At 40.7% G+C, this 24,955-nt stretch overlaps 1 protein-coding gene and 1 long non-coding RNA gene across 3 annotated transcripts in view; both read left to right on the top strand.

The window, feature by feature from the left end:
* mob3b (MOB kinase activator 3B) overlaps positions 1–11,354 on the top strand; it is a 123,387-nt gene extending 112,033 nt beyond the window's left edge. For both annotated transcript variants that reach the window (XM_062971828.1, XM_008103504.3), the window contains 2 exons: positions 1,722–1,924; positions 8,079–11,354. In XM_062971828.1, coding sequence (XP_062827898.1) covers positions 1,722–1,924; positions 8,079–8,108 — 233 coding nt within the window. In that variant the 3' untranslated portion in view covers positions 8,109–11,354. The remainder of the gene's footprint in view (positions 1–1,721; positions 1,925–8,078) is intronic.
* A 3,860-nt stretch (positions 11,355–15,214) lies between these two features.
* On the top strand, positions 15,215–23,374 carry LOC134296562 (uncharacterized). Its single transcript, XR_010003355.1, has 3 exons — positions 15,215–17,284; positions 18,733–18,927; positions 21,947–23,374. It is a non-coding gene; the product is annotated as an uncharacterized LOC134296562 (long non-coding RNA).
* The last annotated feature ends 1,581 nt before the right edge of the window (positions 23,375–24,955 follow it).

The raw sequence follows: 24,955 nt of genomic DNA, 5'->3' as shown, positions 1-24,955 counted from the left end.
ACTATTGGCTTTCTATATGAACCTTATTGCAGAGCTTATTGCCATGCTTTACAGGCATGTTGTTGAATTTAGTCCTTGGTATCTCCTATTAAAAGTCTTGGGCACCTTGGTTGAAAAAATTTGAGATCCTGAAAATCTCTTATTATGAGTAGATTTTAGAAGATGGATGAATAATATTGATATAGTAGAAACAATGGATCAACGATCTTGCTTGAGGTAAGGTAGCTTCATACACTGAAAGTATCTTATGGAAAACCTGGGAGCTGCATTCTCTCTTTTACAGACAACTTCATTTCCATATTTATTTATGGTATTCTCATTCACAGGTGCAATTGCAATTGGGAAAAAATGTTTCAAAAAGATGGTTGGCAAATGGCAAATCTAATTAAAGCTTCATAGCTGGATTATGTTCAGAAAGAATCTTCACCTGGTATTGTCTTTTCCTGTGTGCTTGAAATGTGAAAATTGTGGTTCAATATTATTGTAGAGTTTGTTTCCAAAAGGTACCAAATCCAAAAATATTGAAAAATGTGTTATTGGTGGCAGCCTATTGTTGGCTAGGAGATTATGCACAGATCAGAATTATCAAAAAGTATCAGATCTCTTTGGTACAGAGCTCGGAAAAATGCATTTCATAGCAAAAGGATGAGCCCTGGTTTTTTTCTCAGAGTCTTGCAAAAAAGTTCAGATGAATTTGGTACTTTTTAAAAAACAAACTGCACAATTTAGATCTATTTAAAGCATTTGATAACTATTTTGGAGTGATATTTGAATATCAAACTTTCATTTTTAAGAATCTGATCAGGATACTGATCGGAAGAGAAGTTTCATGTTGGGAATGTCATTTGACTAAATACTTTGTTTTGAACTGGAAGCATATCACAGACCCAGAATGGAAGCACTAGAAAAATCTACCAAAACTTCGGAGGCAGAAATAATTTTTGGAGTGTGGCTATGTTGAAATCATGGATATTGAATCAGTGGAGAAGGATGTGTTGTCATAGGCTTTCATGGCCAGAATCACTAGATTGTTGTGAGTTTTCCGGGCTGTATGGCCATGTTCCAGAAGCATTCTCTCCTGACGTTCATCCACATCCATGGCAGGCATCCTCAGAGATTGTGAGGTATATTGGAAACTAAGCAAGGGAATTTTATATATCTGTGGAAGGTCCAGCGTGGGAGAAAAAACTCTTATCTGTTGGAGGCAAGTGTGAAAGCTGCAATTAATCACCTTGATTAGCATGGAAAAGCTTTGCTTCTTCAAGGCCTGGCTGATTTCTGCCTGGGGATCCTTTGTTAGGAGGTGTTAACTGGCCCTGATTGTTTCATATCTGGAATTCCCCTGTTTTCAGAAAGTTGTTCTTTATTTACTGTCATAACCTATACCACACAACCTCTGAGGATGCCTGCCATAGATGTGAGCGAAACATTAGGAGAGAATGCTTCTGGAACATGGCCATAAAGCCTGGAAAACTCACAGCAGCCCAGTGGATAAGGATGTTGTACTGTTGTACTGTATGCACTTGATGCTAAAGGTAAAATAGTTAATGCAGGCATCAGATAATGCCATTAAGGGAAAGGTATTTCACAACTGGAGACCACCAATGAAAAGATCACATGTTTGATAGCCAGTTATCCTATTATATGGACACTCTAAGAACTAGGACATTGAGCATAGTTACAGGGTATGGAAACTGACACTGTCCTTTCTATCTTTGCAGGTGTACCGTTCCCAAAGAACTTCCTCCAGATCTGCAAAAAGATCCTGTGCAGACTCTTTAGAGTGTTTGTCCATGTCTACATTCACCACTTTGACCGCATCATCATCATGGGGGCCGAAGCCCACGTCAATACCTGTTACAAGCACTTTTATTATTTTGTAACAGAGCTCAACCTCATAGACCGCAAGGAACTAGAGCCTTTGGTAAGTATCAGTGTCGATCTGGGCATCAAGTTCCAAATATTTGGGTTATCCACCTTGTTTATTGCTCTCCTTTTAAAATTAAAGTTCAGCTTTTTCCACTATAAACAGAAAACCGTGTGTCTTGGCAAATAATATTTAAAGAAATGAACTTTTGCTCTTCCTGCTCTTTCTTCAGCAGAAGTATTTGCAAGCTGCTCAATGTGTGTGCTGAGAAGAATCAGCTCCAATTGAGATCACGAGAAACACAACAGTATTTTGGTTTCTTTCTCATTTGGAATTATTATTGTGGCTTCTGAAAAACCCTGCATTCTCTCCTAAAATATATAATAGCTAAGGATGGCTTCTGATGGTGCAAGCTCATCAGGACACGAAAGTATATTATTCCTATTAGAAAGCCATCCCAAACTTACCGTAATCTGTTAAATAGACCATCCCATTTAATTTTTTTAGAGAAAATGACATTCAAAACCCAAATTCTTCCCAGTTTTTATACTGAATAGTATGTGGGCATTGAAACTCTTGTAAAGAAGATTGCTTGTGTCAGAGGCACTGCAAAGAGTTAATGAAAGTAACTTAAAAACTGGGGGAGGCATCCAAACTACAGAACTATAGCATTATTATAGTATTATGAATCTATCTTTAATTATCATAATTTTGTCCTCTGGAATCCTAGGATTCTCATTTGAGGTTGGGGCATTTAGAATTCGCCAGATTCAGAATGCAGAGCCCAGGATTCCACAGAATGTATCTTTTTATGTGTTTCAGGAGCGACTTGTAGTCGCTTCTGGTGTGAGAGAATTGGCCATAAGCAAGGACATTGCCTGGATATTTTGATGTTTTACTATCCTTGTAGGAGGCTTCTCTCATGTCCCTATATGGGGAGCTGGAGCTGACAGAGGGAGCTCACACGCTTTCCCCAGATTTGAATTTTGAACCTATTGGTCAGCAGTCCAGCTGGCACAAGGGTTTAACCGATTGCACCACCAGTTGTTCCACAGAATATATCATGAAATGTACCTATAGAATGTACCATAGAATGTAGCTATAAGATAATACTACAGTAATCCTGTAGTGTGGATGAGTCTCAGGAACCATGACACTCTTGGGAATTTCCTTTTTCGAAGACGCCCAGGATTTTGAATCCAGTGGTAGCTAGCGGCTCCCCTGTCAGTGAGATAGTATTCTAAACTTTAATGATATCATCCAAGATATCAGATCCATTTCGGGAATAAGGCTCATTGCATTGTATAGGTTTGAACTAAAGCCCAGAACTGATTCACTACCCAGCCTTTACTCCTGGAGACCATCCTTGGCATCTGAAAGGCCCAAGCATGAATTCCCATGACCTCCACTTAAGAGACCTAGGATGGACTTTGCTGCAGCCTGTAGAAAGCATTGCTTGTCACAGTGACACTGGGTAGATCAGTTACCTATCTTAACTTGCTTACATATTCTGTTTTATAGTAGGTAGAGGTTATCTCCCATATTTCTTTTAAGCCATGTATAGAACAAATATGTTCTGTTCTGCCTTGGTCAGACCACACCTGGAATACTGTGTCCAATTCTGGGCACCGCAGTAGAAGGGAGATGTTGACAAGCTGGAAAGCGTCCAGAGGAGGGCAACTAAAATGATCAAGGGTCTGGAGAACAACCTCTATGAGGAGCAGCTTAAAGAGCTGGGCATGTTTAGCCTGCAGAAGAGAAGGCTGAGAGGAGACATGATAGCCATGTATAAATATGTGAGGGGAAGTCATAAGGAGGAGCAAGCTTGTTTTCTGCTGCCCCGGAGACTAGGACACGGAACAATGGCTTCAAACTACAGGAAAGGAGATTCCACCTGAACATCAGGAAGAACTTCCTCACAGTGAGGGCTGTTCGGCAGTGGAACTCTCTCCCCCGGACTGTGGTGGAGGCTCCTTCTTTGGAGGCTTTTAAGCAGAGGCTAGATGGCCATCTGTCGGGGGTACTTTGCATGCGATTTCCTGCTTCTTGGCAGGGGGTTGGACTAGATGGCCTATGAGGTCTCTTCCAACTCTATGATTCTATGATTATTATGTATTTACAGCATTTATGACTCTATTGTGGTCAGAGACCTTCAAATGGAACGTATAGTTTGCATAATCACACTAGTTACCATATTATGAAACTACAGTTGGCTTTTCACATATGTGATTTTGACTTTGAAAATTTGATTATTTACATATTTGATTAATATGTTCTCAAGGCATCTCAATTAGATGGGTAAACTCTACTCTTCCAGATCTTGTACTGTAACTTCCACAATCTCTTACCACTGGCTTTACTTGATGGAACTGATAGAAGTTGTAGGCCAAAGCATCTGGACGGCAAAAGGTTCATGTTGATCGTTTTTGGTATGAGACTTCACTAGGGCAACTGTTAAATGTGTCTGGATGCTGGAACGCTGCACTGACTGCCTTAGTTACAGGTCCACTGCTTTCTTCCAAGAATAGGATATCTAATATTGGAATAGTCATTCTGCAGCACTAGAGTTTGAAATTTTGCATGAATATGTCTGATCTTGGAAGCTAAGCAGAGTAATCCCTGGTTAGCACTTGAAAGGAAGACCACTAACAAATACTAGGTGCTCTAGGCTCTATTTTGGAGGAAGTAACAGGCAAAAACCCCTTTGAATAACCAGAAAATCCTGTGAAATGGATGGGGTCACCATATGTCAACAGGCAACTGGAGATCACAGATAAATGAGAGAGAAGGAAAATGTGATGAGTCAGTGTGCTTGTTTTTCTTTTAAGTAAACAACTTTCTGTTTGTGGTCAAGACACTGGTGTCTTTGTTGCTGACCTTTATGGGCATTGAATGGTATTAACAAGGAGAAGTGGGAAATTGGCATGTGTTATAAAATTGCAAACATTCACAAACCTACAGGATCTTATCATTTGGATGTTTGAGTCTGAGTCCCTTTGGGGGAGATAAAGCAGGGTATAAATTATTATTAGTATTAGTATTTGTAGATCAGAGCGTTGGTAAGAATATTAAATCGTTGTATTTCACTCCTTTTTTCTGTTATAGTCAGAATGCATATGGAACTTGTTCCTGACGAGAGTGAGTTAGGCTGTTGTCAAGGAGGGAAAATAAATCTGAAAAACAATACAGGAATTTCCCTATATGTTCAGCAAATGCAGCAGACTAGTATTTGGTTCACTGATAGGAGCGGGGATTTCCAGTGCTGTGTTTGCCACCTGTATAACCACGGAGTGTTAGGTACTTTTTCAGGGGACAGACTAGGACTCGGAGAAATGGGTTCAAATTACAGGAAAGAAGATTCCACTTGAATATTAGAAAGGACTTCCTGGTCATAAGAACTGTTCAACAGTGGAACCTTCTGCCTCGGAGTGTGGTGGAGGCTCCTTTTTTGGAGGTTTTTAAATAGAGACTGGATGGCCATTTTTCAGGGGTGCTTTGATTGTGTTTCTCCTGTATGGCAGGAGTTTGGACTAAATGGGTCTCTTTCCATTCTATGAACCTATGATTCTATAATCTGTTTGATCACAAATGTGTCTCCAATTCCCAGTTGAGGGTGATAGTAGTCGATAACAGAGTATTTATTTTATTTATCGCATCAGAAGCCAACCAAGGGTACAGTTATAATTATTAAAAACACAAACAAAGTTAAAAACTTGGCATTATACTAAATTTCCTTTGACCAGCATCTGGTCCCTTGGAGTGCCTCTGGTGGTGCTATAAGAAGGTCCTCCATTGTGCATGTGGCAGGGCTCAGACTGTATTATAATAGGTGGTCTATGCTTTGCTCTTCTCCACACTTAAGGTTGGCTCTGCATCTCGTGGTGCCTTCCAAGTCGCCCAGTCTTCTGTGTGCTCAGGAGGGAGTCTCTCATTCAGTATCAGCCATGGCTTAAGGTTCTGGGTTTTAGCCTGCCACTTTTGGACTCTTACTTGCTGAGGTGTTCCTGTGGGTATCTCTGCAGATCTTAGAAAATTGGATAAAAGAAGGAGAAAAGCAACTCTCTACAATCTTTCCTTGCCAATGCTCCCTTCCTTAAAATGAGGCTCAAAACCTGCTATTTGCCTCCCACTTAGGATTTCAAAAAGAAGAACACAAATCTTATCTTTGTGTGCTCAGAATTTCAATGGGGCTTACTCCCTGTTAGGTGAATTTGGCTAATAGAGACATTCCTTGCCTTCGGGTTTATACTCAAAATAACATGAAACAAAAGGAAGATAGGGAAGGAGGGAGGAGATAAGCAAACATTTTGCAATTGTGTTTTGGTCTATTTTTCTAGTATGAGGGATGGTGTCAACTGCTGAACACAAATTCTGGAGATGAAGCATCCGTCTATTATTGTCTTTTAATGGCATGGAGATAGGATCAAGAACTTTTAAAAGGCTGTGTGGGAGTGCAGTACTGTTTAAGTATCAGTTCCTTGTTTACTGCATTTATTCATGTATAAATCCAGGACAGCTTTTGGGGTCAAAATTTTGGATTTTGATATGATCTGTGGATACGTCAATGGTGCTTCTGTGGAGTGGGGAGGCACCAGGGCCAGCTGATCCTGACTGTCACTGCCATTTCTCATCCAGATATTCAAAAGGGCCTTTTACCACTCTATTAGGAAAAAAGGAATCGTTCTTTTTTATTAAAACACAGTATTAACTCTTAGGAAAAGAGGAACCATCCTTTTCTTTTGATATTGAAAAGTGAAAGCTTGGAGCAGTGGTGTCAAACTCATTTTCACCAAGGGCCACATCAACCTTATGGTTGCCTTCAAAGGGCCATTTCTAATTGTAAGACTGTATAAATTTAACTATATTGCCCTAGCATTGAAGCTTAAGAAGCACTGGCCCCATCTACTCTCTCTGCCGTGTCTAGCCTTTTTGGATGCCTCGGTGGAAAAGTGGCTCTTTGATGCATCCCCTCAAAGAAATGGCAAGAGAGTCGAAGGGTCCGGTGCTTCTTTTGGTTCTCCCAGGATACACTAACCTCTTGCTTTTCTCCACGCAACTCAGAAAAGAGCAGGTTGCTTTTTTTAATGAGAGTTAAAGTACACTACTATTTTTGATCCATGGGTAAATTGACCCACATTTTGGGATCAACAGTTTAAATTTCTAGACTTACACATGAGTATATAAATTATATTTCCATTAGGTGCACTTGAAGAAATGTTACACATTCATGAACATCTGAGTTGGGCATCAGCACATGCATCCTTAAAAGGGCACAATTTATGATCTGCTACCAAGCTTGTTTTTTGAGTTCAGGCTTACCATTTAAATCTCAGATCTTTATTCCAGTTGCCCTTGCTACAACTTTTAACCAAATAAGAGTCTAATAACCAACTTCTGCTCCTTGGTGAAAATGGCAAGTTGTAATTGCTGTTTATGTGGAAGACAGTGTCAGGGAGGGCGATTGGATTTTCTCTCCAAGGCTCCTCACAATAGCTGTAAGTTTGGCGCCACTCAGTGGTTGTCGGACAAAATATAAATTGATCACAAGCTGATGTTTTGATGAGAATTGCCAAAATAATATTTGGGGGGGGGGGGGGTGTGTGAGATTTTTAATAGTTATTGATTTGGGTTGCTGTGAGTTTTACGGGCTGTATGGCCAATGTTCCAGAAGCATTTTCTTCTGACATTTAGCCCACATTTATGGCACGCATCCTCAGAGGTTGTAAGGAAACTAGGCAAGGAAAGTCCAGGGTATATATAAACAGATATCTAAACCTCCCTTGTCTAGTTTCCAATATACCTCACAACCTCTGAGGATGCCTGCCATAAATGTGGATGAAACAACAGGAGAGAATGCTTCTGGAAGATGGTCATAGAGCCCAGAAAATTCACAGGAACCAAGTGATTCTAGCCATGAAAGCCTTCAACAACACAATTATTGATTTCTTTCATTCAACTATCCATTATAACCTTTGGTCAGTCTTGACTTGCAATAATACTTGCTGCTATTGATATCTTTCCATGATAAGGGTTGTATTTTCCTGTGAGGCAAGGGGCTGGGTCTCTTATGTCAGGTGGGCTTTTTGTGAAGAGATGAGATGTAAAGAGTCAATGTTGTTATAGATGTTGTTAAGAGAGGCAGAAGAGCGCACCAATTTCCATCATAAAAAAATGTGACCTGTGACTTTTAGATCCGCCTTTTGTTTTACAGAAAGAGATGACAGCCAGGATGTGTCACTGAAGAGCCAGGATTGAAAGAAGATGAAATGTAATTTCCTGCTAGCTGAAGAAGAGCTTGAGGATATACCAGCCTCCACAGACAAAACTGCCTCATTAGTTCTCAAAAAGCAGGAAAGTCAGGGACACAAGATTGTTGCTTTCCCAGACACATCCCTCCACTTTGTATGCTCTTAACCCTAAAAATGCTGCTAGGTGCCTCCTTGGAATGATGGGGATTTCTTTGGAAAGAAGAGAAGAAGCCATTCTTTTCCCATACTCCCTGAATGGTTGAGGAGAACTTGCCCAGAATACAAATCAATTCCATCCGCCTTCCTGCCCTTAAAGCTTTACTGCGATTGTTTTTCTAATGTAACCTGTGGTTATTGAGTGCATTGTTCCTCAGGTACAGTGTGCATGAAGAGACTAAGTTTCGATTCTTTACCTGCATCCAAACCACCTTAGAACTGTGAGCCTGTAATATGCCTAAAAGAAATTGCACTATGTTTTGTACCATCTTGGTTATCCATAACATAGGCAGGGAAGAAACTGGTTACCCAATGGAATAGGCATGGTGTTTTTTCCAGTCCCGAGATTTACCTAGGCAGTGCCTTCAGACACCTCCAGTTGTATATAAATCCTTCCTTCCATCCATCCATCCATGACTGCCTAGGATTAATCTCTTTATAGACAGCTTGTTAACTCATATTTTGGAAACAAGGATAGCAACCCCCCAAAAGTCCCAGACAAAAGGGAAGGGGGGGTCTCTGTATAGTTTCCCTGGCAGCAAGTTCTAGCATGGCTGGCTCACCCAAACCAACCAAAATGCCAAATGTGTTTCACATCCAATCAGTTTATGAAAAAAAAATGAATCTTCCTTCTTAAGCAAGAGCAGGAATGAGCTTCTGCAGAAATTCAACACACTGACACCATGGGACTGATAAGCTGAATGAAATGTTTCTGAACATGAACAAAGAGGTACTATTTGAATAATTGTATGGGTACTGAGTATTATAATGAAAGGAGGATAGTGGGAGACAGGCTTCTAAGTAATTAGCAAGCAAATACTGTGAGGCATAAACAAATCTGTCTGTTGGCATTAGATATACCACTCATACACCAGGTTGTAATTACCACAAGATGTGGGGCATTTTCAGAGGGCTAGCTGACACACATGCATACTCACAACCTGTAAATATAAGGATTTCTTCACATCATATTCGATGTTATTAGGACACCTATGCAGCTGTCTGGACTGTCTTTACATTACTCAAGTTGGTAAATGCTTTGAAATACCACTGTGCCTCAACTGTGTTTTGTTTTTACTGTTTGTTTTCTTAGTTATACTTATTCCCATGAACAGGAAATTGCTGATTGGCTTGAGTGTGATAGTCTAAATCCAGACTTTGGTAGGAGTTGCAAATCAAATCTTTGTTCAAGCAATGCTGAAAATGATGATGTTTTGTAGACGACATATGGTGTCTATAAGGCAACATCCACTATAGAACAGGCATGGGCAAACTTTGGCCCTCCAAGTGTTTTGGACATCAACTCTCACAATTCCTAAAAGCCTACTGTCTGTTAGGAATTGTGGAAGTTGAAATCCAAAACACATGGAGGGCCGAAGTTTGCCTATAGCACAATGGTTCTCAACCTGGAGTCCCCAGATGTTTTTGGCCTACAACTCTCAGAAATCCCAGCCAGTTTACCAGCTGTTGGGATTTATGGGAGTTGAAGGCCAAAAACATCTGGGGACTCCCAAGTTGAGAACTACTGCTATAGAAAAATCTGTCCATCCTAGGACTCGTTCACAACCGATGCACTTTGTATGTGCAAAAAATTGATCAACCTGTTAGCTTTGCGGATAATTTAGTCCAATTGTGTCTATATCTTGTCCATTTTGTTCATTTCATTGCTTTCTCTCACTACTTCTGTTCTCTTAAGTTGCAAATCAAATCTTTGTTAAAGCAATGCTGAAAATGATGGAAACATTCCAAGTTTTGTGTGTGTGTGTCTTGACAAAAAAAATGCATTCTCTGCACTGTAAATAGATGAGCGAAATTAACTGGTGACTTCAATAACCACTAAAGGAATATCCCTGACTAAACGGTTTTAAGATATGATGTAGAAAATAAGAATAAGAAGAGAATGAACTAATACATTGTGTGCCTTCTGTAGAATTTAATCCAATCTCTCATCTCTTAGTGATTGATTTGAAATATTCCCCACAACTAGGAATTCTTCCTGCCCCTGTTAGTCCATGAGTGTTTTGAAGAAGGGTATTAGAACATTAATCCCACAAGAAATATAAGTTTCACAATACAAATAACAACAGACAGCCTTATTAATTTTACATTACAGTTTCACATGAAAGATGTTGAAAGTTAAGTTTTGGAAGATTTTTTTTCATATGCATATGTTTTCATTCCCTGTCCTTTGGTTACTTCTCTTGATGTGGCCCCATACAAACCCACCAGTTCCACCAACTTAGGGATTTTCAAAGTGCTGGGGAGTAGGGCTGTGATTGAAGAAGTATGCTTTCCACAACAACGGTATTAAGAAACGAGGTCCTGCTCATCCCCAAAGCACCATTTGGGGGTAGATCCTTCTTCACTTGCCACCCTGCTTCCTTGTGCATTGGAAATCCTGACATTGGTGATGCTGCATGGCTTCTAAGGTGGGATTTGGAGAGCATTTTCAGTGATTGCACTGGGGCAAAGACCATAAATGTCAATTTCAAAATTTCCAAAAGTCCAGTGTATAAGATTGTAAATACTGAACAGGATCCCAGCCATTTATGTCCATCTCTTCTATTTCTCCATTTCAATTGTTAAATTTAAGCTCATTTATTTGGCACCACTTTAAAAAATGAGACACAAAGCTATGAATTAAAAAAGAAATGTGAAGCCACTCTAGAATTGTGTTCATTTGAAGATAAGCCATTCTGTGTTATGAAGAAATGGTTTCAGTTGCTTCTGGAGCTGATAAGATTGATGTCCCGCTAGCTCCCATCCTGTTCCAACTGGCCAAAATACCTATGTATGTCTATATGTCATATTTTCCTCCTGGAACTAAAGCAATTGTTTTCAGTTTTTTACTGGTTATCTATTTTGCTATGTCAAAAATTTAGAAACCCAAGCCAGAGGGAAAAAAGTTTTGGATAATTCCACTTCCTGGTCTCCTAAGCACTTTGTCAGCAGATGTTTTCAGTGTGAGATGCTTTGCATTTTCCATTTCTTCTCTTAACCTGGGGTATAATATGTATCTGAACTTCCTGTCTCAAGGGAATAAAATAACAAGAACAGGAACAGGAATAACAGGAACAGAAACACTTGATTTTTGATGGTGAAGAACACTGAAGCAGTGAAAGAGACTTAACGTAGTTTGCAGATGCATTGTCATCCAGTAGCCAGCCAGTTTTTGTGTAGCATTGCTCTTTGTTGCATGTGATGACCAAATTCTAAACCCTTAACTCAGGAAATTGTATTAAGAATTTACCTATTTACCTATTTCTCTCTTTGGTTTGGAGAGGTGGAGAATCTGAGCATGAATATAAAAGTGGAAATGAATGTGTGTTTTTAAAAAAGCTGGCCGAGATTTGTGTCAGTTGTATTATTAGTTAATGGGAATGAGAGATAACGGTTAGACTGAATCCAAGAGACTCAAGGTGAGTCCATTCTCAGATAATAATCCTAAAGAAAGGAACAAGACCACTAAGCGGGGCTCTTTCACAGCTGCACTAAAGGTGATTAAAACTTTAGATTTTTGAACACTGACTTCATGGACAGAGAAAGATGAATTAATGTAGGCTGAAAATAGGGCTGCAATGAGAACATAGAAGCAAAGGTCAAACTGGACCATAATGACATCATTCCTCACCATTGCCTCTGCTAGAAATGGCAGGTGGGAGTTGTAGTCCAGCAACGGCTTGAGTATCACAGGTTATTCACCCTGGTACGAACCATATCACTTGGTATTTTAGGAGTAGCATTGAATGCATAGCACACCCCAGAAAAAAAAAATCTAGTGCATTTTTGCTTTTCCACAAAAAAAGAAAGAAATGAAGGGGAATCATATTTTGATCAAAATACTGGTATGAACTATCCTTCTCAAGTTTTGAATGCACATGATTGGTCTGAAATAGCAACTGATTCGTTTGTTGGGTGTTAAAATGTTAGTCTTTTATAGATATATGTAGCTTTCTAACTTCCACATTCCTTTTAATAATGATTCCCCCAAACAAAATCAGATATTAGAAGGTGGTAGGTAGGTTATATTTTTCTGTTCAGATTTTGAAATGGGTGTGGTTTTCTATTGGAATTGTTTCCCAAGGAACACAGTTGTGCTTCTTGTCCGGTCTGTAAAGGAAAATGAGGGGTTCCCTTCACTAACGTAGACAAACTGTGGATTATTTTGAGGAATTTAGGCTAAAAGGTTTTATTTTCAGAAAGTGATGTTTAGATACAAGTTTTGCCTCTCCCATCTCATCAATTTCTATCAGTGTGGGGTTTAACAATATGAGCGCCAATGCATTTATGGAATATTTTAGTTCTGTGTGTGATTCAATTAAGAGTTCAGCTGTTATGATGAGCCCGATGCTGACCATGAAATAAAATGACTTTTAAACAATGTCTAGTGTTGCCTTTCTGTTTTTTAAATCACTGATATAGCAAATAAAAGAAACATATCATCACACATTTCCCACAACTACTTTGTAGAAATGTCTGCTTTGACTATCTATTGCTCATACTATAAAAGAGAAGATAAAAGACACGTTTCCTTTGGAGAAACAGTTTGGCATTGATCCATTTGATGTCTCTCAGTAACACAAATGGGGTATGGGAGAGGAATGGTTTGGAATAATTAAGGGTAGAAGGAAGGAGATAGTGTTGTGAATGTCTTTCAGGTCGTCTTTGATGCATAGAGAGGGAGGAGTGGGACAGGGTTCCCAAGCACCATCCAGGACTACATCTGAATTCCTGGTGAAACTCATGGTCTTCATCTGCACCTCAGCAGGGGAAGCTTATAGAGATGAAAAGAATCGGCCTCTCACCACTGTACATTTTTTGCCAAATAGCTGTGGCTTTTGGGAACTGAAATCTAAAACACCTGAAGAAGTGAACTTGAACAGAAGAAGGTGACTGAAATGAGGAAAGGCCTCAGGAACTGGGTATGTTTAACTTGGACAAGAGAACGTGAAAAGGGGATGTGATCCTGACAAGTAAACACACACCTCAGTGCATTCTTGTCCTATTAGACCTGTGGGTTCCTGGATGTTTTGGCCTACAACTCCTAGAAATCCCAGCCAGTTTGCCAGTTGTTAGGGTTTCTGGGAGTTGAAGGCCAAAACATCTGGGGACCCACAGGTTGAGAACCACAATATGAGACTTTTATCTAAAAGAGGGGAATGAAATGAGAGCTGTACAAAATGATAGAAACACTTTCTGTTGCAAAAACGGTATTTAAACTATCTCTTAGGACACATTTCTAAGCTCAAATCTATATCACTTCTATATCGCTTCTCAAAAGCTAAATTAGTTGGGTATTTTTTAAGATGGACCTTTGTTAGGAAAGTGTATTCACAAAAGCATCCTTTTACGCCTTAGAATTAGTTTATTTTTTTAAAATTCTATTTTTAAAGTCATCTCAATTGTACAACTTGACCATTGAAACAGGAGTCTTTCTTTTCCCATCCCCCTAAGAAATAACAAAAGAGTGATGGTGGTAGTAAGATAAAGGTTTTCCCCTGACATTCAACCTAGTTGTATCCAACTCTGGGGGTTGATGCTCATCACCATTTCTAAGCCAAAGAGCGCGTTGTCCATAGACACCTCCAAGGTCACGTGTCCGTCATAACTGCATGGAGCACCATTACCTTCCCCTCAGTGGGACCTATTGATCTACTCCCATTTGCATGTTTTCGAACTGCTAGTTTGGCAGAAGCTGGAGCGAATGGAGGGAGCTCACCCTGCTCCTCAGATTCGAACTGCTGACCTTTTTCTTAAACGACATAGTGAACATTTCTTGTCTGTAAAGTTTCACTATTCCCTCTTGTGAAGTTTTTGGGTTTTTTTTGTTTTTTGGGTTTTTTTTGCTGAATATATATTTGACACAGAATGCTTTGCTAACATCTCTCTTTCTGTTTGAAACTGTACTATCAAGTTATTGGCTTTTACCACTACTTTTATCTACCATGGTATCCTTCTGAGCCGCCTTTCTGGATGGGGCTGTCCATTCCTGGAGGGACGTTCTCAGAAGGTGGTGCCGGGGACTCCTCTGCGACTCCCTGGCCACTGGCCTGTGGGGTCCCTTGGGGCTCCGTTTCATCCCCCATGCTGTTCAACATATTCATGGCTGATCTCGGTGCTTGATATAGGGCTTAATGAATATAATAATAAACATAAAACTAATTTAAAAAATTGTGTCTGGAGTGACTTGGGAAACTGCTAGTCGCTTCTGGTGTGAGAGAATTGGCTGTCAGCAAGGACGTTGCTGAGGGGACACCCAGATGTTTTACCATCCTGTGGGAGGCTTCTCTCATGTCACCGCATGAGAAGCTGGAGTTGACAGACAGGAGCTTACCCTACTCCCCGGATTTGAACCGCCAACCTTTCAGTCAGCAGTCCTGCTGGCACAAGGGTTTAACCCATTGTGCCACCAGGGGCTCCACTAATTACAATACGAATGTATTAATTAAAATATAAATAAAACTTTAAAAACTATTACACCATTTGTGTCATTAAAACCATTAAACTTCAGCCTATTATAATGTATTTGCACCCACCCCTTCCAGAGAAGGCATCCAGGTATTTAGTGATGTAAGAATGATGTAACAATGTGGTTATAACTCACCAAGGCTGCCCATTGCCTTTCTTGACAAGGGCCAAGGCTGAAGCTAAATAGCGTTTTCTGCTGTGCCGAAGCCTAACAAGTGTTTGCTCTTGTTTGCTCGGAGGTTTAAATACACTTTGTTCATTTCATCATGGGGTTAAAAGCATTTATCAGAGTAAGTATCACCAGCAGGTTGTATGCTAGTAGTCATCTTCTAGACCAGGCATGGGCAAACTAGGGCCTTTCAGGTATTTTGGACTCCAACACCCACAATTCCTTACAGCCTCAGGCCCCTTCCTTTACTCAGCCGCTTAAAGGAATTGTGGGAGCTGGAGTCCAAAACACCTGGAAGGCCCAAGTTTGCCCATGCCTGGTCTGGACTGTGTGTTATCTGTTCATTTGGTTTCTGATTTTTTATGTTATGTGTATTTTTGCTGTTTTGACCATATATGCCGCTTTGAATCCCACCCTTGGGAGAAAAGCGGGATAAAAATAAATAATAGACGGAGAACAAGCATGTTTTAGGACTTGGCTCTCAGCCATTGATCAGGGACTAATATCACAACATGTATTAGAAAAATATTCTTACCCTTCCTAGGGAGCACTTTATATTGTTGTATATATAAAGGGGCCTCCTGCTTTTGACTTTGGATTAAGAAGAGTATTTTTACATCTTTGCCCCTTCATCTATATCCCCGGATCCCATCCCAGATTTATCTGCTTTATTGCAAAACCCCTGTATTTAGGAAACGATGGGCCCTTCCAAACAGCCCTATATCCCAGAATATCAAGGTAGAAAATCCCACAATATCTGCTTTGAACTGAGTTATCTGAGTCCACACCGCCATACGTTCCAGTTCAAAGCAGAAAATGTGGGATTTTATTCAGCTGTGTGGAAGGGGCCTGAGTCTCCACTGCCAACTAATCTGGGATAAGCAGATAATGTGGGATTGGATTCTGGGATATAGAATCTAGAAGGGGCCTCAGGCCTCTTGTAGAAGGGGCCTCAGGCCTCTTCCATATAGCTGAATAAAATCCCATATCTGCTTTGAACTGGAATATATGGCAGTATATTCCAGTTCAATATGTGTACTCAGATATCCCAGTTCAAAGCAAATATTGTGGGATTTTCTGCCCTGATATATGGCTGTGTGGAAGGGCCCTCAGAGACTCAGCCATTACATGGTTAGCGCAGTGGTCTTCGAACCTTTTAAGCAGAGGGCCAAGTTTAGGTCCCTCAGAAAAATTTTAACCAACATAAATTTACTAATATCTGAATGGGAAATGTAAACCTGCTTTTGGCTAATGAGCCAAGTTCATTAGGATTGTTGTTATGTACCTTCAAGTCATTTCAGACTTAAGGTGACCTTAAGTCTAAAGTTTAGGGCAGGGGCCGAGTAAATGACTTTGGAGGGCTGCATCTGGCCCACCAAAAATCCTTTCAGGTAGATCCTCTTCAATATAAACTATTTCAATAGGTTGCAGTGAGTTTTCCGGGGTGTATGGCCATGTTCCAGAAGCATTCTTCCCTGATGTTTCACCCACATCTGTGGCAGTCATTCTCAGAGGTTGTGGGGTCTGTTGTAGTCAAGCGGGGTTTATATATCTGTGGCCAGTCCAGGGTGGGAGAAAGAACTCTTGTCTGTTGGAAGCAGGTGTTAATGTTTCAATTGGCCACCTTGATGAGCAGTGAATAGCATTTCAGCTTCACGTTCTGGCTGCTTACTGCCAGGGGGGAATCCTTTATTGGGAGGTGTTAGCTGGCCCTGATTGATTCATGTCTATTTCAATAGGTTCAAAAGCATAGGCAGCTCCAGAGGCAGAGGGGACGGACAGACAGCCTTTCTTGGGCCAGGCAATGAGGAGGAAAAGGAAGGGACCTGAGGCTGTTTGGAATGGTGGGAGTTGGAGTCCAAAACATCCAGAGGGCTCAAGTTGGCCCATGCCTGGTCTACACCCTCCTATAATAATATCTTTATCTACACTGAACATATAGCTCATTAGAACATTGCCTCTGATTTAAGAAAAACCTTCACTCTGGTTGAGGAATGCTATTCTCAATTCCAGCCTCCCACCGACCAATCAAGGCCCACGGTGTGGAGCATGCTGATTGGCCAGCCCTCCTCCTATAATGCTGCCACTTCAGAGTTCCTTCAGAAGGAGAACTAGCAGTTGGTGGCCATGATGGCTGATCAATATAATGGATGGCAGCCTGTGGCCCTGCCCTTAGGAAGCTGAGAGTGTGTGACCCTATGATGAGGCTGAGGGATTGTTCATGCCCTACAGCTCTGTCATGGAGGCTGAGAGAGAGAGAGACTGCTGGGAAGCGAGGGTTTCAAGGAAGCTGAGGGATGAGAGAGTGTGACCCTTGTAAGTCCAGAGAAATACAGTGACGCCAAAGGAATGTTGTTGCCTTAAAACTACGAAAGCCCAGTCAACCTGAGCTGAGAATGTCACTGCTTCATAATGAGCTCGGGCTGAGAGAGAGCAGCCCTAATCCACATGTGAGGCTGAGAGAGTGTGGCTATGCCAAGAAGCAAGTATGTCAATGGAGAGTGTGGCCTCTTTGGCAGGGCCAACACAAAATGGAGCCCTTTTGGAGGTAGAAAAGGAGTCTCCCTCCAAAAGAGGGCCTTCCAAAATGGCTCTCCTGTCAAAGAGGAGTCTCAAAATGGCAGTTTGAAGAGGGACTGACAAGCAGAAAGGGATGGGGAGGCTGGCCGTGTGAAAACTGGCAAATCTCCTAAGTCCCTGGAAGGCAGCTCCTTCCCTGAAATGACAGAGGGACGGAGGGCCCCATGAAACGACTTAGCAAGGAAGGAAAGCTAGATGGGCTTGGGAGCATGAGGAAAGGGTGAAAATAAGAGGGGGGGGGGGGTTGGAGCAAGACATCACATTGTTGGCCATTCTTTTCTACTCATGTTTGCCTTTCCCAGCTCACACACTTGTGTGTGTGTGTGTGTGTGTGTGTGTGTAAAATGTCCATTTGTGAGAGACCTCATATCTCTCAAACCAATTGCTTTGTAATTTGGACACAACATGGCATTCGAACTGGCAAATATTTTAATGTATTCACATACCTACTATTCACACCTGTCACACCTGAGTCAGGTAAAACCATGTCCCTTAGCAGCGGCCAAGAAGTCTCCTTCTCTCTTAGCAGCCATCATAATAGACAACTCCTCTCCTTAGAAGTGGTGCTAGCAATAGCCAATTTGTCTCTTTCCTTTCGCAACTGACATGGGCGAAGCTGCAGGGGACAGCTAGGCCTGTCTCTTCACCATTCAGGTTGGCTTGGCGACTTACTCAAAGCTGAGGCTCTGTGGCCTAGCCAAGGAAAGGAGGGGTACTATAATAATAATAATAATAATAATAATAATAATAATAATAATAATAATAATAATAATAACAACTTTATTCTTGTATCCCGCCACCATCTCCCCGAAGGGACTCGGGGCGGCTTACACAGGGATGAACCCAACAACAACAACATAACTTATGTAAAAACAATAGTTAAAACAGTAAAACAATAATTTAGACAATAACAATAAAATGTAATTATCACATAACAATTCTTAAAAACTTAGCATCAATTGCACATACAACATAAGGTGACTAGTGCAAAACTCTGAGGGGTCTGTAAGTAGAATCTGGGTAAGTGGGAACGAGCAAGGAAACAGTTCATTAAAGTGCTTAGGCATATAGAATGAGGGACAGCGATAAAGTGCAATATGATTTTATAAACAGATTACATGTCTGGTAAGCTAATTCATTCAAAGGCACTTCTGAATAGCCATGTTTTTAATTCTCGGTGGAAGATGGATAAAGAAGGAATCAACCTACTCTCCCTGGGGAGAGAGTTCCAGAGTCGAGGGACGACCACCGAGAAGGCCCTCTCCCTCATCCCCACCAGCCGCAACTGGGACAAGGTTCGTAGGGAAGGAGGCGATCACGGAGATATGCAGGTCCTGAGTGTACTGAGAGTGAAAATTCTTTTCATGGGCCCCAGCGAGGTGAGCGAGAGATACCACTACTTATTATAGTATTATAATTGTGTTACATTGTTATTATATATTATTATACTTATTATATTATAATATTATATCATATAATAACTGTATTATAGTATAATTATATTATAATTTTATTACATTATTATTTTAATACAGTAGAGTCTCACTTATCCAACATAAACGGGCCGGCAGAATGTTGGATAAGCAAATATGTTGGATAATAAGGAGGCATTAAGGAAAAGCCTATTAAATATCAAATTAGGTTATGATTTTACAAATTAAGCACCAAAACATCGTTATACAACACATTTGACAGAAAAAGTGGTTCAATGAGCAGTAATGTTATGTAGTAATTACTGTACTTACGAATTTAGCACCAAAATATCATGATGTATTGAAAACATTGACTACAAAAATGCGTTGGATAATCCAGAACGTTGGATAAGCGAGTGTTGGATAAGTGAGACTCTACTGTATTATAATAATATGTTACACTGTAATGCTATAATTTTTGCTTCTAGGCTTATCAATGTCATTATTTCCTGGGGTTCTATCATAAAAACATGGAAAAGGGTTTATTAAGCTTCAAAAAAAATTGTTGTTGCGGAACATCCTGCAGCACATTATATTATTATAATTACAGTATATTTTTCTTTCATTCTTTTTCCGTGTCAGGAGCAACTTGAGAAGCAAGTCGCTTCTGGTGTGAGACAATTGGCCGTCTCCAAAGATGTTGCCCAGAGGACTCCCGGATGTTTTACTATCATACGGGAGCCTTCTCTTTGTATATCTGTGGAACGTCCAGGGTGGGAGAAAGAATTATTTTCTGCTTGAGGCAAGTGTGAATGTTGCAATAGCCTTGCAGCCTCAAAGCCTGGCTTCTTCCTGCCTGGGAGAGTCCATTGTTGGGAGATGTTAGCTGGCCCTGATTGTTTCATATCTGGAATTCCACTGTTTTCTGTGTAGTGTTCTTTATTTACTGACCTGATTTTAGAGTTTTTTAATACTGGTAGCCAGATTTTCAATAATAGGGAGGAGGGGCACTGGGGTCACTCCCTGGGAGGGGCCTGTGGCCTCTTTCAGCAGGAAAATAACACGGGGGGCATGGCCAAAGAGGAAGCTAAGCCCCCTGTCATTTTCTCCAAGGGGAGGACAGAGAAAGAAAGAGATCTATATCAATCCATTCATCTATCTATGTTTACACTCAGAGGAAATCTTTAGAATTCTGTGGTTTACATGAGGACACAGATTGCTTATCACATGGACAATAATATGTTATGGGTTCCAGAGTCGCCAAACCAGACAATCTCTATATCTGCACAGACAATGAACCACCACAAATATTACCTACCCACAAGCATTTTGAAATTACATATATCTTGAAACCTGCTCTTTCTCTATCCTCTCTTTCCCATTTAACCAGAATAGGGTGCAGCAACACGTGGCCAGGTACAGCTAATATATATATAAGTAAATATTTCCGTTTCCCAGTTTCTTAAAAAAAAAAAAAACAGAGAAGAATGGGGTGAGTAGACCCAAGGAGGGGACATAGCCTCAGGAAACCAAAGCAAAATGCCTGAAGAACGCAGCTATAAAACGGTAATGGCGCATGGGCCCCTGAGTGAACAAAGGCTATGGAAGGAAAGGGCTGAAAAGGAGGGTGCTCCAGATTCAGTCCATACGCTTTGTTTAATCTAGATGAACTGATAAAGATGAGCCTGAGGTTAGTTGGACCTTTTCTTGCTTGCATTCTTCTCTTCCTTCCCAGTTCATAATCCTGAGAGAAGAAGTAGAGAAAACATCAGCCAGGTGAAGATTGACCTTGAATCCTTGGAGAAAATTAACTTCCCTTTCAATAGTACACCTTCATGCAATCTGAGGAGGGAGAGAAGTAGCGTATATTATCAGAGTCATTATTATTACTATTATTAATAATAATATTATTGTGATGCTGTTTACCATGAGAATGAACACAATCTGGTTCCAAGTATTTAAAAAACTCTAAAATCAGAACAATAAATTTAAAAAAAACACTCTAAAAACAGAGGAATTCAAGACATGAAACAATCAGGGCCAGCTAACACCTCCCAACAAAAAATTTCCCCAGGGAGGAAGCAGCCAGGCTTTGAGGCTGAAAGGCCATTACATGCTAATCATTCTGGCTAATTGCAGCATTCCTACTTGCTTCCTACAGACAAAAAAAATGAACTACCAAAAATATTTTATATTCACAAGCTTTAGGAAATAACATATACTACCACCAGTTCCTCAATACTTTATTTCCCATACCACCACACTTTGCCACAGCAACACATGGCCTGGCACAGCTAGTAAGAACATAAAACCCCAAGGTTACCTACCCTGTAGCACTAAAGTGAAGGTGACACCTCTGACTTGCAACCCAAGGATGTCCAGCAAGTCAGCTCCCACAGGGTACCTTGCAGGTATTTTAGGAAGGCAGCCCATCTTCCTTCTTTTGACACCAAGGTTCCTTCAATGGTATACTGCTTCTGAGTAAGAAGGACCTTCTCATTCTAGCTGGCTGAGTTTGGAGGGCACAGTCTTCAGAGTTGAAATTGCTGATATCCCCCAGAGTGACATATTCCTCAGAAAGAGGATTCACAAAGAAAGCAGGAAAAATGTCTTCCCTGGCCTAGTGCCTGCTTGACCCTCCCGTCTCTTCATTTGCCCTTCCCTTCTGACCAAGCATTAGTGTTGCAGTGCTTGGTCAGAAGGGAATGCTCCTCCCTTTGAAGAGCAAAGAATAGAGGGATCTGACTACGGAGCCAGCTTTTGCATGATTTCCACCCAGGTGCTAACTAGATCCCTTGGAGCCAACAGGTCTAGGATGAAGGCAGTGGGTTGTCCAGGGCCCATTATGCCCTGTCAGTGCCTTTTAAAGGTTGTTCAGGGCCTCTTTAGGGTTATCCAGCGCCTTCATTCCCTTCAGTTCCCAGCAATAGCTATACATGAGTCCACTTCCTCCAATACATATACTCTGTGGCTTGTATATTTGCAGAAACAGGATTTTGACCCTCACTGCTCTGGCCCTGTGGAGTGTGAGAAGGTGCCCTGTGACAGCTGTGAAGTCGACCTGACCCTTCATGGAGTGCAGAAGCTTGGATGGCAGTTCAGGGACCACAAGACCCAAACTCCACTCAGAAAGTGAGAAGAAGTTACCTGTCTGTTTCAAAGGAACCGACTGACTCCAAGTTCCAAAGTGAGGACCTGCTTGGCGTTCTTTCAGCCGTGCACTGTGAAAAAGAGACAGCAGCAACGAGGCTATTAGAGCACTTTCTCTGAAAGCTTGACCCACTTCCCTCCTCTTCTAAGAAATGTAATTCTACTGTCTTAAGTTCCTTACCCAAGTCTCATATGACTCCACTTGGTTTGGCTCCCCATCTTTCCTGGCCTCCAGTGGTGGCCGAAGCGCTGTGCAGAAATGCTGTGGATGAAAGATAACAGACATTTCCTCTGAAACCCCGGCCCACTCTTGACGGAAGTATAATGCTCCTGCCTTTGCTGCTTTGGTAGTGGGAGTCCTGGGACTCCTTGTTATTGGTGTACTTACTGGAGGTGCGGGAGCGTGTGCTGAGAGTGGAGGCGCTTGGACTGGTTCAGATGCATGCACAATGCTTGCTGTTCCAGCTCCTGCGCTTCTTTTTTTCTTGTTCCAAAGTGGCGCCGACTCATCTGAAAACATTTATGGCTCATCCACGATACAGACAGTTGTGGAAAGGGGTGGTGTCCTTTTGTCATGAGCAGTGAGCTGCTCTGTGGCAACAAGAGCATGTGTGATAGACTTACCTTGGTTGCTTGGTACATTGGTTAATAGCTACAATGCTGAAAACTATGCCAACTAGCAATATCACTAGTGCCACTGAGAGGACACCGGCTGATCTCAGTTTTTATGTGTTTCTTCCATGTGTTCCTCATATGGAACATTTTTCCCTTTGCCTGAAACTGAAAGAAGGAGGAAGGGAGAGAGAGAGGGAGGGAGTCAACTGAGACAAATAGTATTATTTCAGGGAGGCTTCATGCAATAATTAACACTTATTTTTTTCAGAAAAGCTTTACAGAAAGGAAATGAGTGATATAGGTCAGTATTGCTCAAAGTGTTGAGCATTGCTCCCATGAGCCATCACCCACTGAATCCCCAAAAATAATTGTACCAAATGGGCACAAATATAGTGCTTGTCCTCTGGCATATTGGGAGAAAAAAAGGCCTATCCATATCGAATATCTTCAGAAGCACTGATGGAGAAGACTCAGGATTAGTACTGGGACATAGGGATATTTTGATTTCCAGGGTTGATGGCATCATCCATACAACACTTATGCTTCTCTGCTCCCTCCCAATGAATTGGGGGATAGTTTCTGCCATCAATCATTTCTTTTTGGATAATAATAAAAGTACAGTACTCACATTGACCCACAGATAAGTCTATCCAGTTGGTTGTATTTACTTTTCATTTACAATTTCTAAACTTGTATATAAGTATACAAGGCAATTAGTTATGCACTACTGTCTCCACTATTTTCCTACACATGTTTGGAGAAAAAAGTTCTCTGTAGGCATTTGTAGGTGCTCTAGTCTAATTTTGTGGTTAGTTTCAGAGGTAGGTTGACCAAGGAATTGTATTGGAGAGCCTACAAATGCCCAGATAAGTGTTCTCCAAAGGGAAAAAAAAACATTAGCCATTTTTATTTATATTGGAAGTTAATCCACTTTAGTGGGGATCCTGTGAACCTATCCCCTAGAAATGTGGATGGACTACTGTATAATACCAAGTTGTCTTAAGGTGTTTGGGGAATAGGAGAATTTTTACAATATGAAGTCTCTTCCTCTGCTGAATAATATGGTCCAAAAGGCTATATAGCATGTGACCTTTCAGACGGCAGGATTCATTTTAGATCTTTTTATTCCAATAGGAAAGGTTCCAGAGTTGGTTTATATCACCCTATCCTATTCCCTGAATGTTACAGGAACTTCTTGCACAGTTGTGCTCCTCTCATGAACCCCCCTATTCTCCAAGATGTGTCATGTTTCTTTCTTTTAGGTCAAAAATTTAATTAAAGATGGAATGGCTTCTTTATGACTTAAAATTTTCAATGTGAGAAACTTTCAGAGGTGTTACCAGAAGTGTGCTTTTTCTGCATGGTGGGAGGCTGGACTAGATGGCCCATTTGGTCTCTTCGAACTCTATAATTCTATGTTACCCAATTTTAGGTTTAAAAATTGCTAATCTGTGACTTTACCTGATGCTGTAGGCATACAGAGATTTTTCATTTGATTTTCACCTCTTCCCTTGCCTGCAATCCTCCAAAAAAAAAAAAAAAGCTAATACTTAGACAATCAAGTGAAAAGCAAATTATGTGTTCAATATATTTGTCTGGGGGCATTTAATTCATTTAATGAATGAAATTTTAAAATCTATCACATTTCCTGAATAATATGAAAAATACATACAGCCCCTAAAGAACCTGGTTTTATTAATCTTCAATCTGAGTTTGAAGTGAGTGCTGATAATCTGAAAATTTAACCAAAGAACCTCAATACATTTTTAGAAACCTTTATCTTATTCCTAATATTAATTTATTTTTCTCCTTTTAGGAGTTTTTGCTAGTCAAAATTTCTTGCCATATGACTTTTCTAGGTATTTAACTACCCCACCAACTTTGCCTCTATTTGTGAGGTAGTTAATCTGTTGATATTATATCCCACTCAAATATCTTTCACATGTTTAAAGAGTATTATGTTCTGAATACTGACCTCTTTCCAAAAGAGTTTCATCCTATTTGAAATGTAAAAGGTATCAGTACTGGATTTAAAATATATCTCCAAATCTTATTAAACTAGATTTCACAATGCCTTTACACATTTTGTGCCACAAAGAGCTGGAATGATTGCACAGCCAAAGGTGATTTTGTGTTTGTGGATATTCAGTTTCCCCTTTCCTTTGTGTTTCTGTTTGAAGGGAAGATTCTGGAGCTCTTTTACATAGAGTTTTTTAGGATTAAGGTTTTA

This window comes from Anolis carolinensis, chromosome 2 (genome assembly GCF_035594765.1).
Source record: "Anolis carolinensis isolate JA03-04 chromosome 2, rAnoCar3.1.pri, whole genome shotgun sequence".
NCBI lineage: Eukaryota > Metazoa > Chordata > Lepidosauria > Squamata > Dactyloidae > Anolis > Anolis carolinensis.
This window is presented reverse-complemented; position numbering and strand designations above follow the sequence as displayed.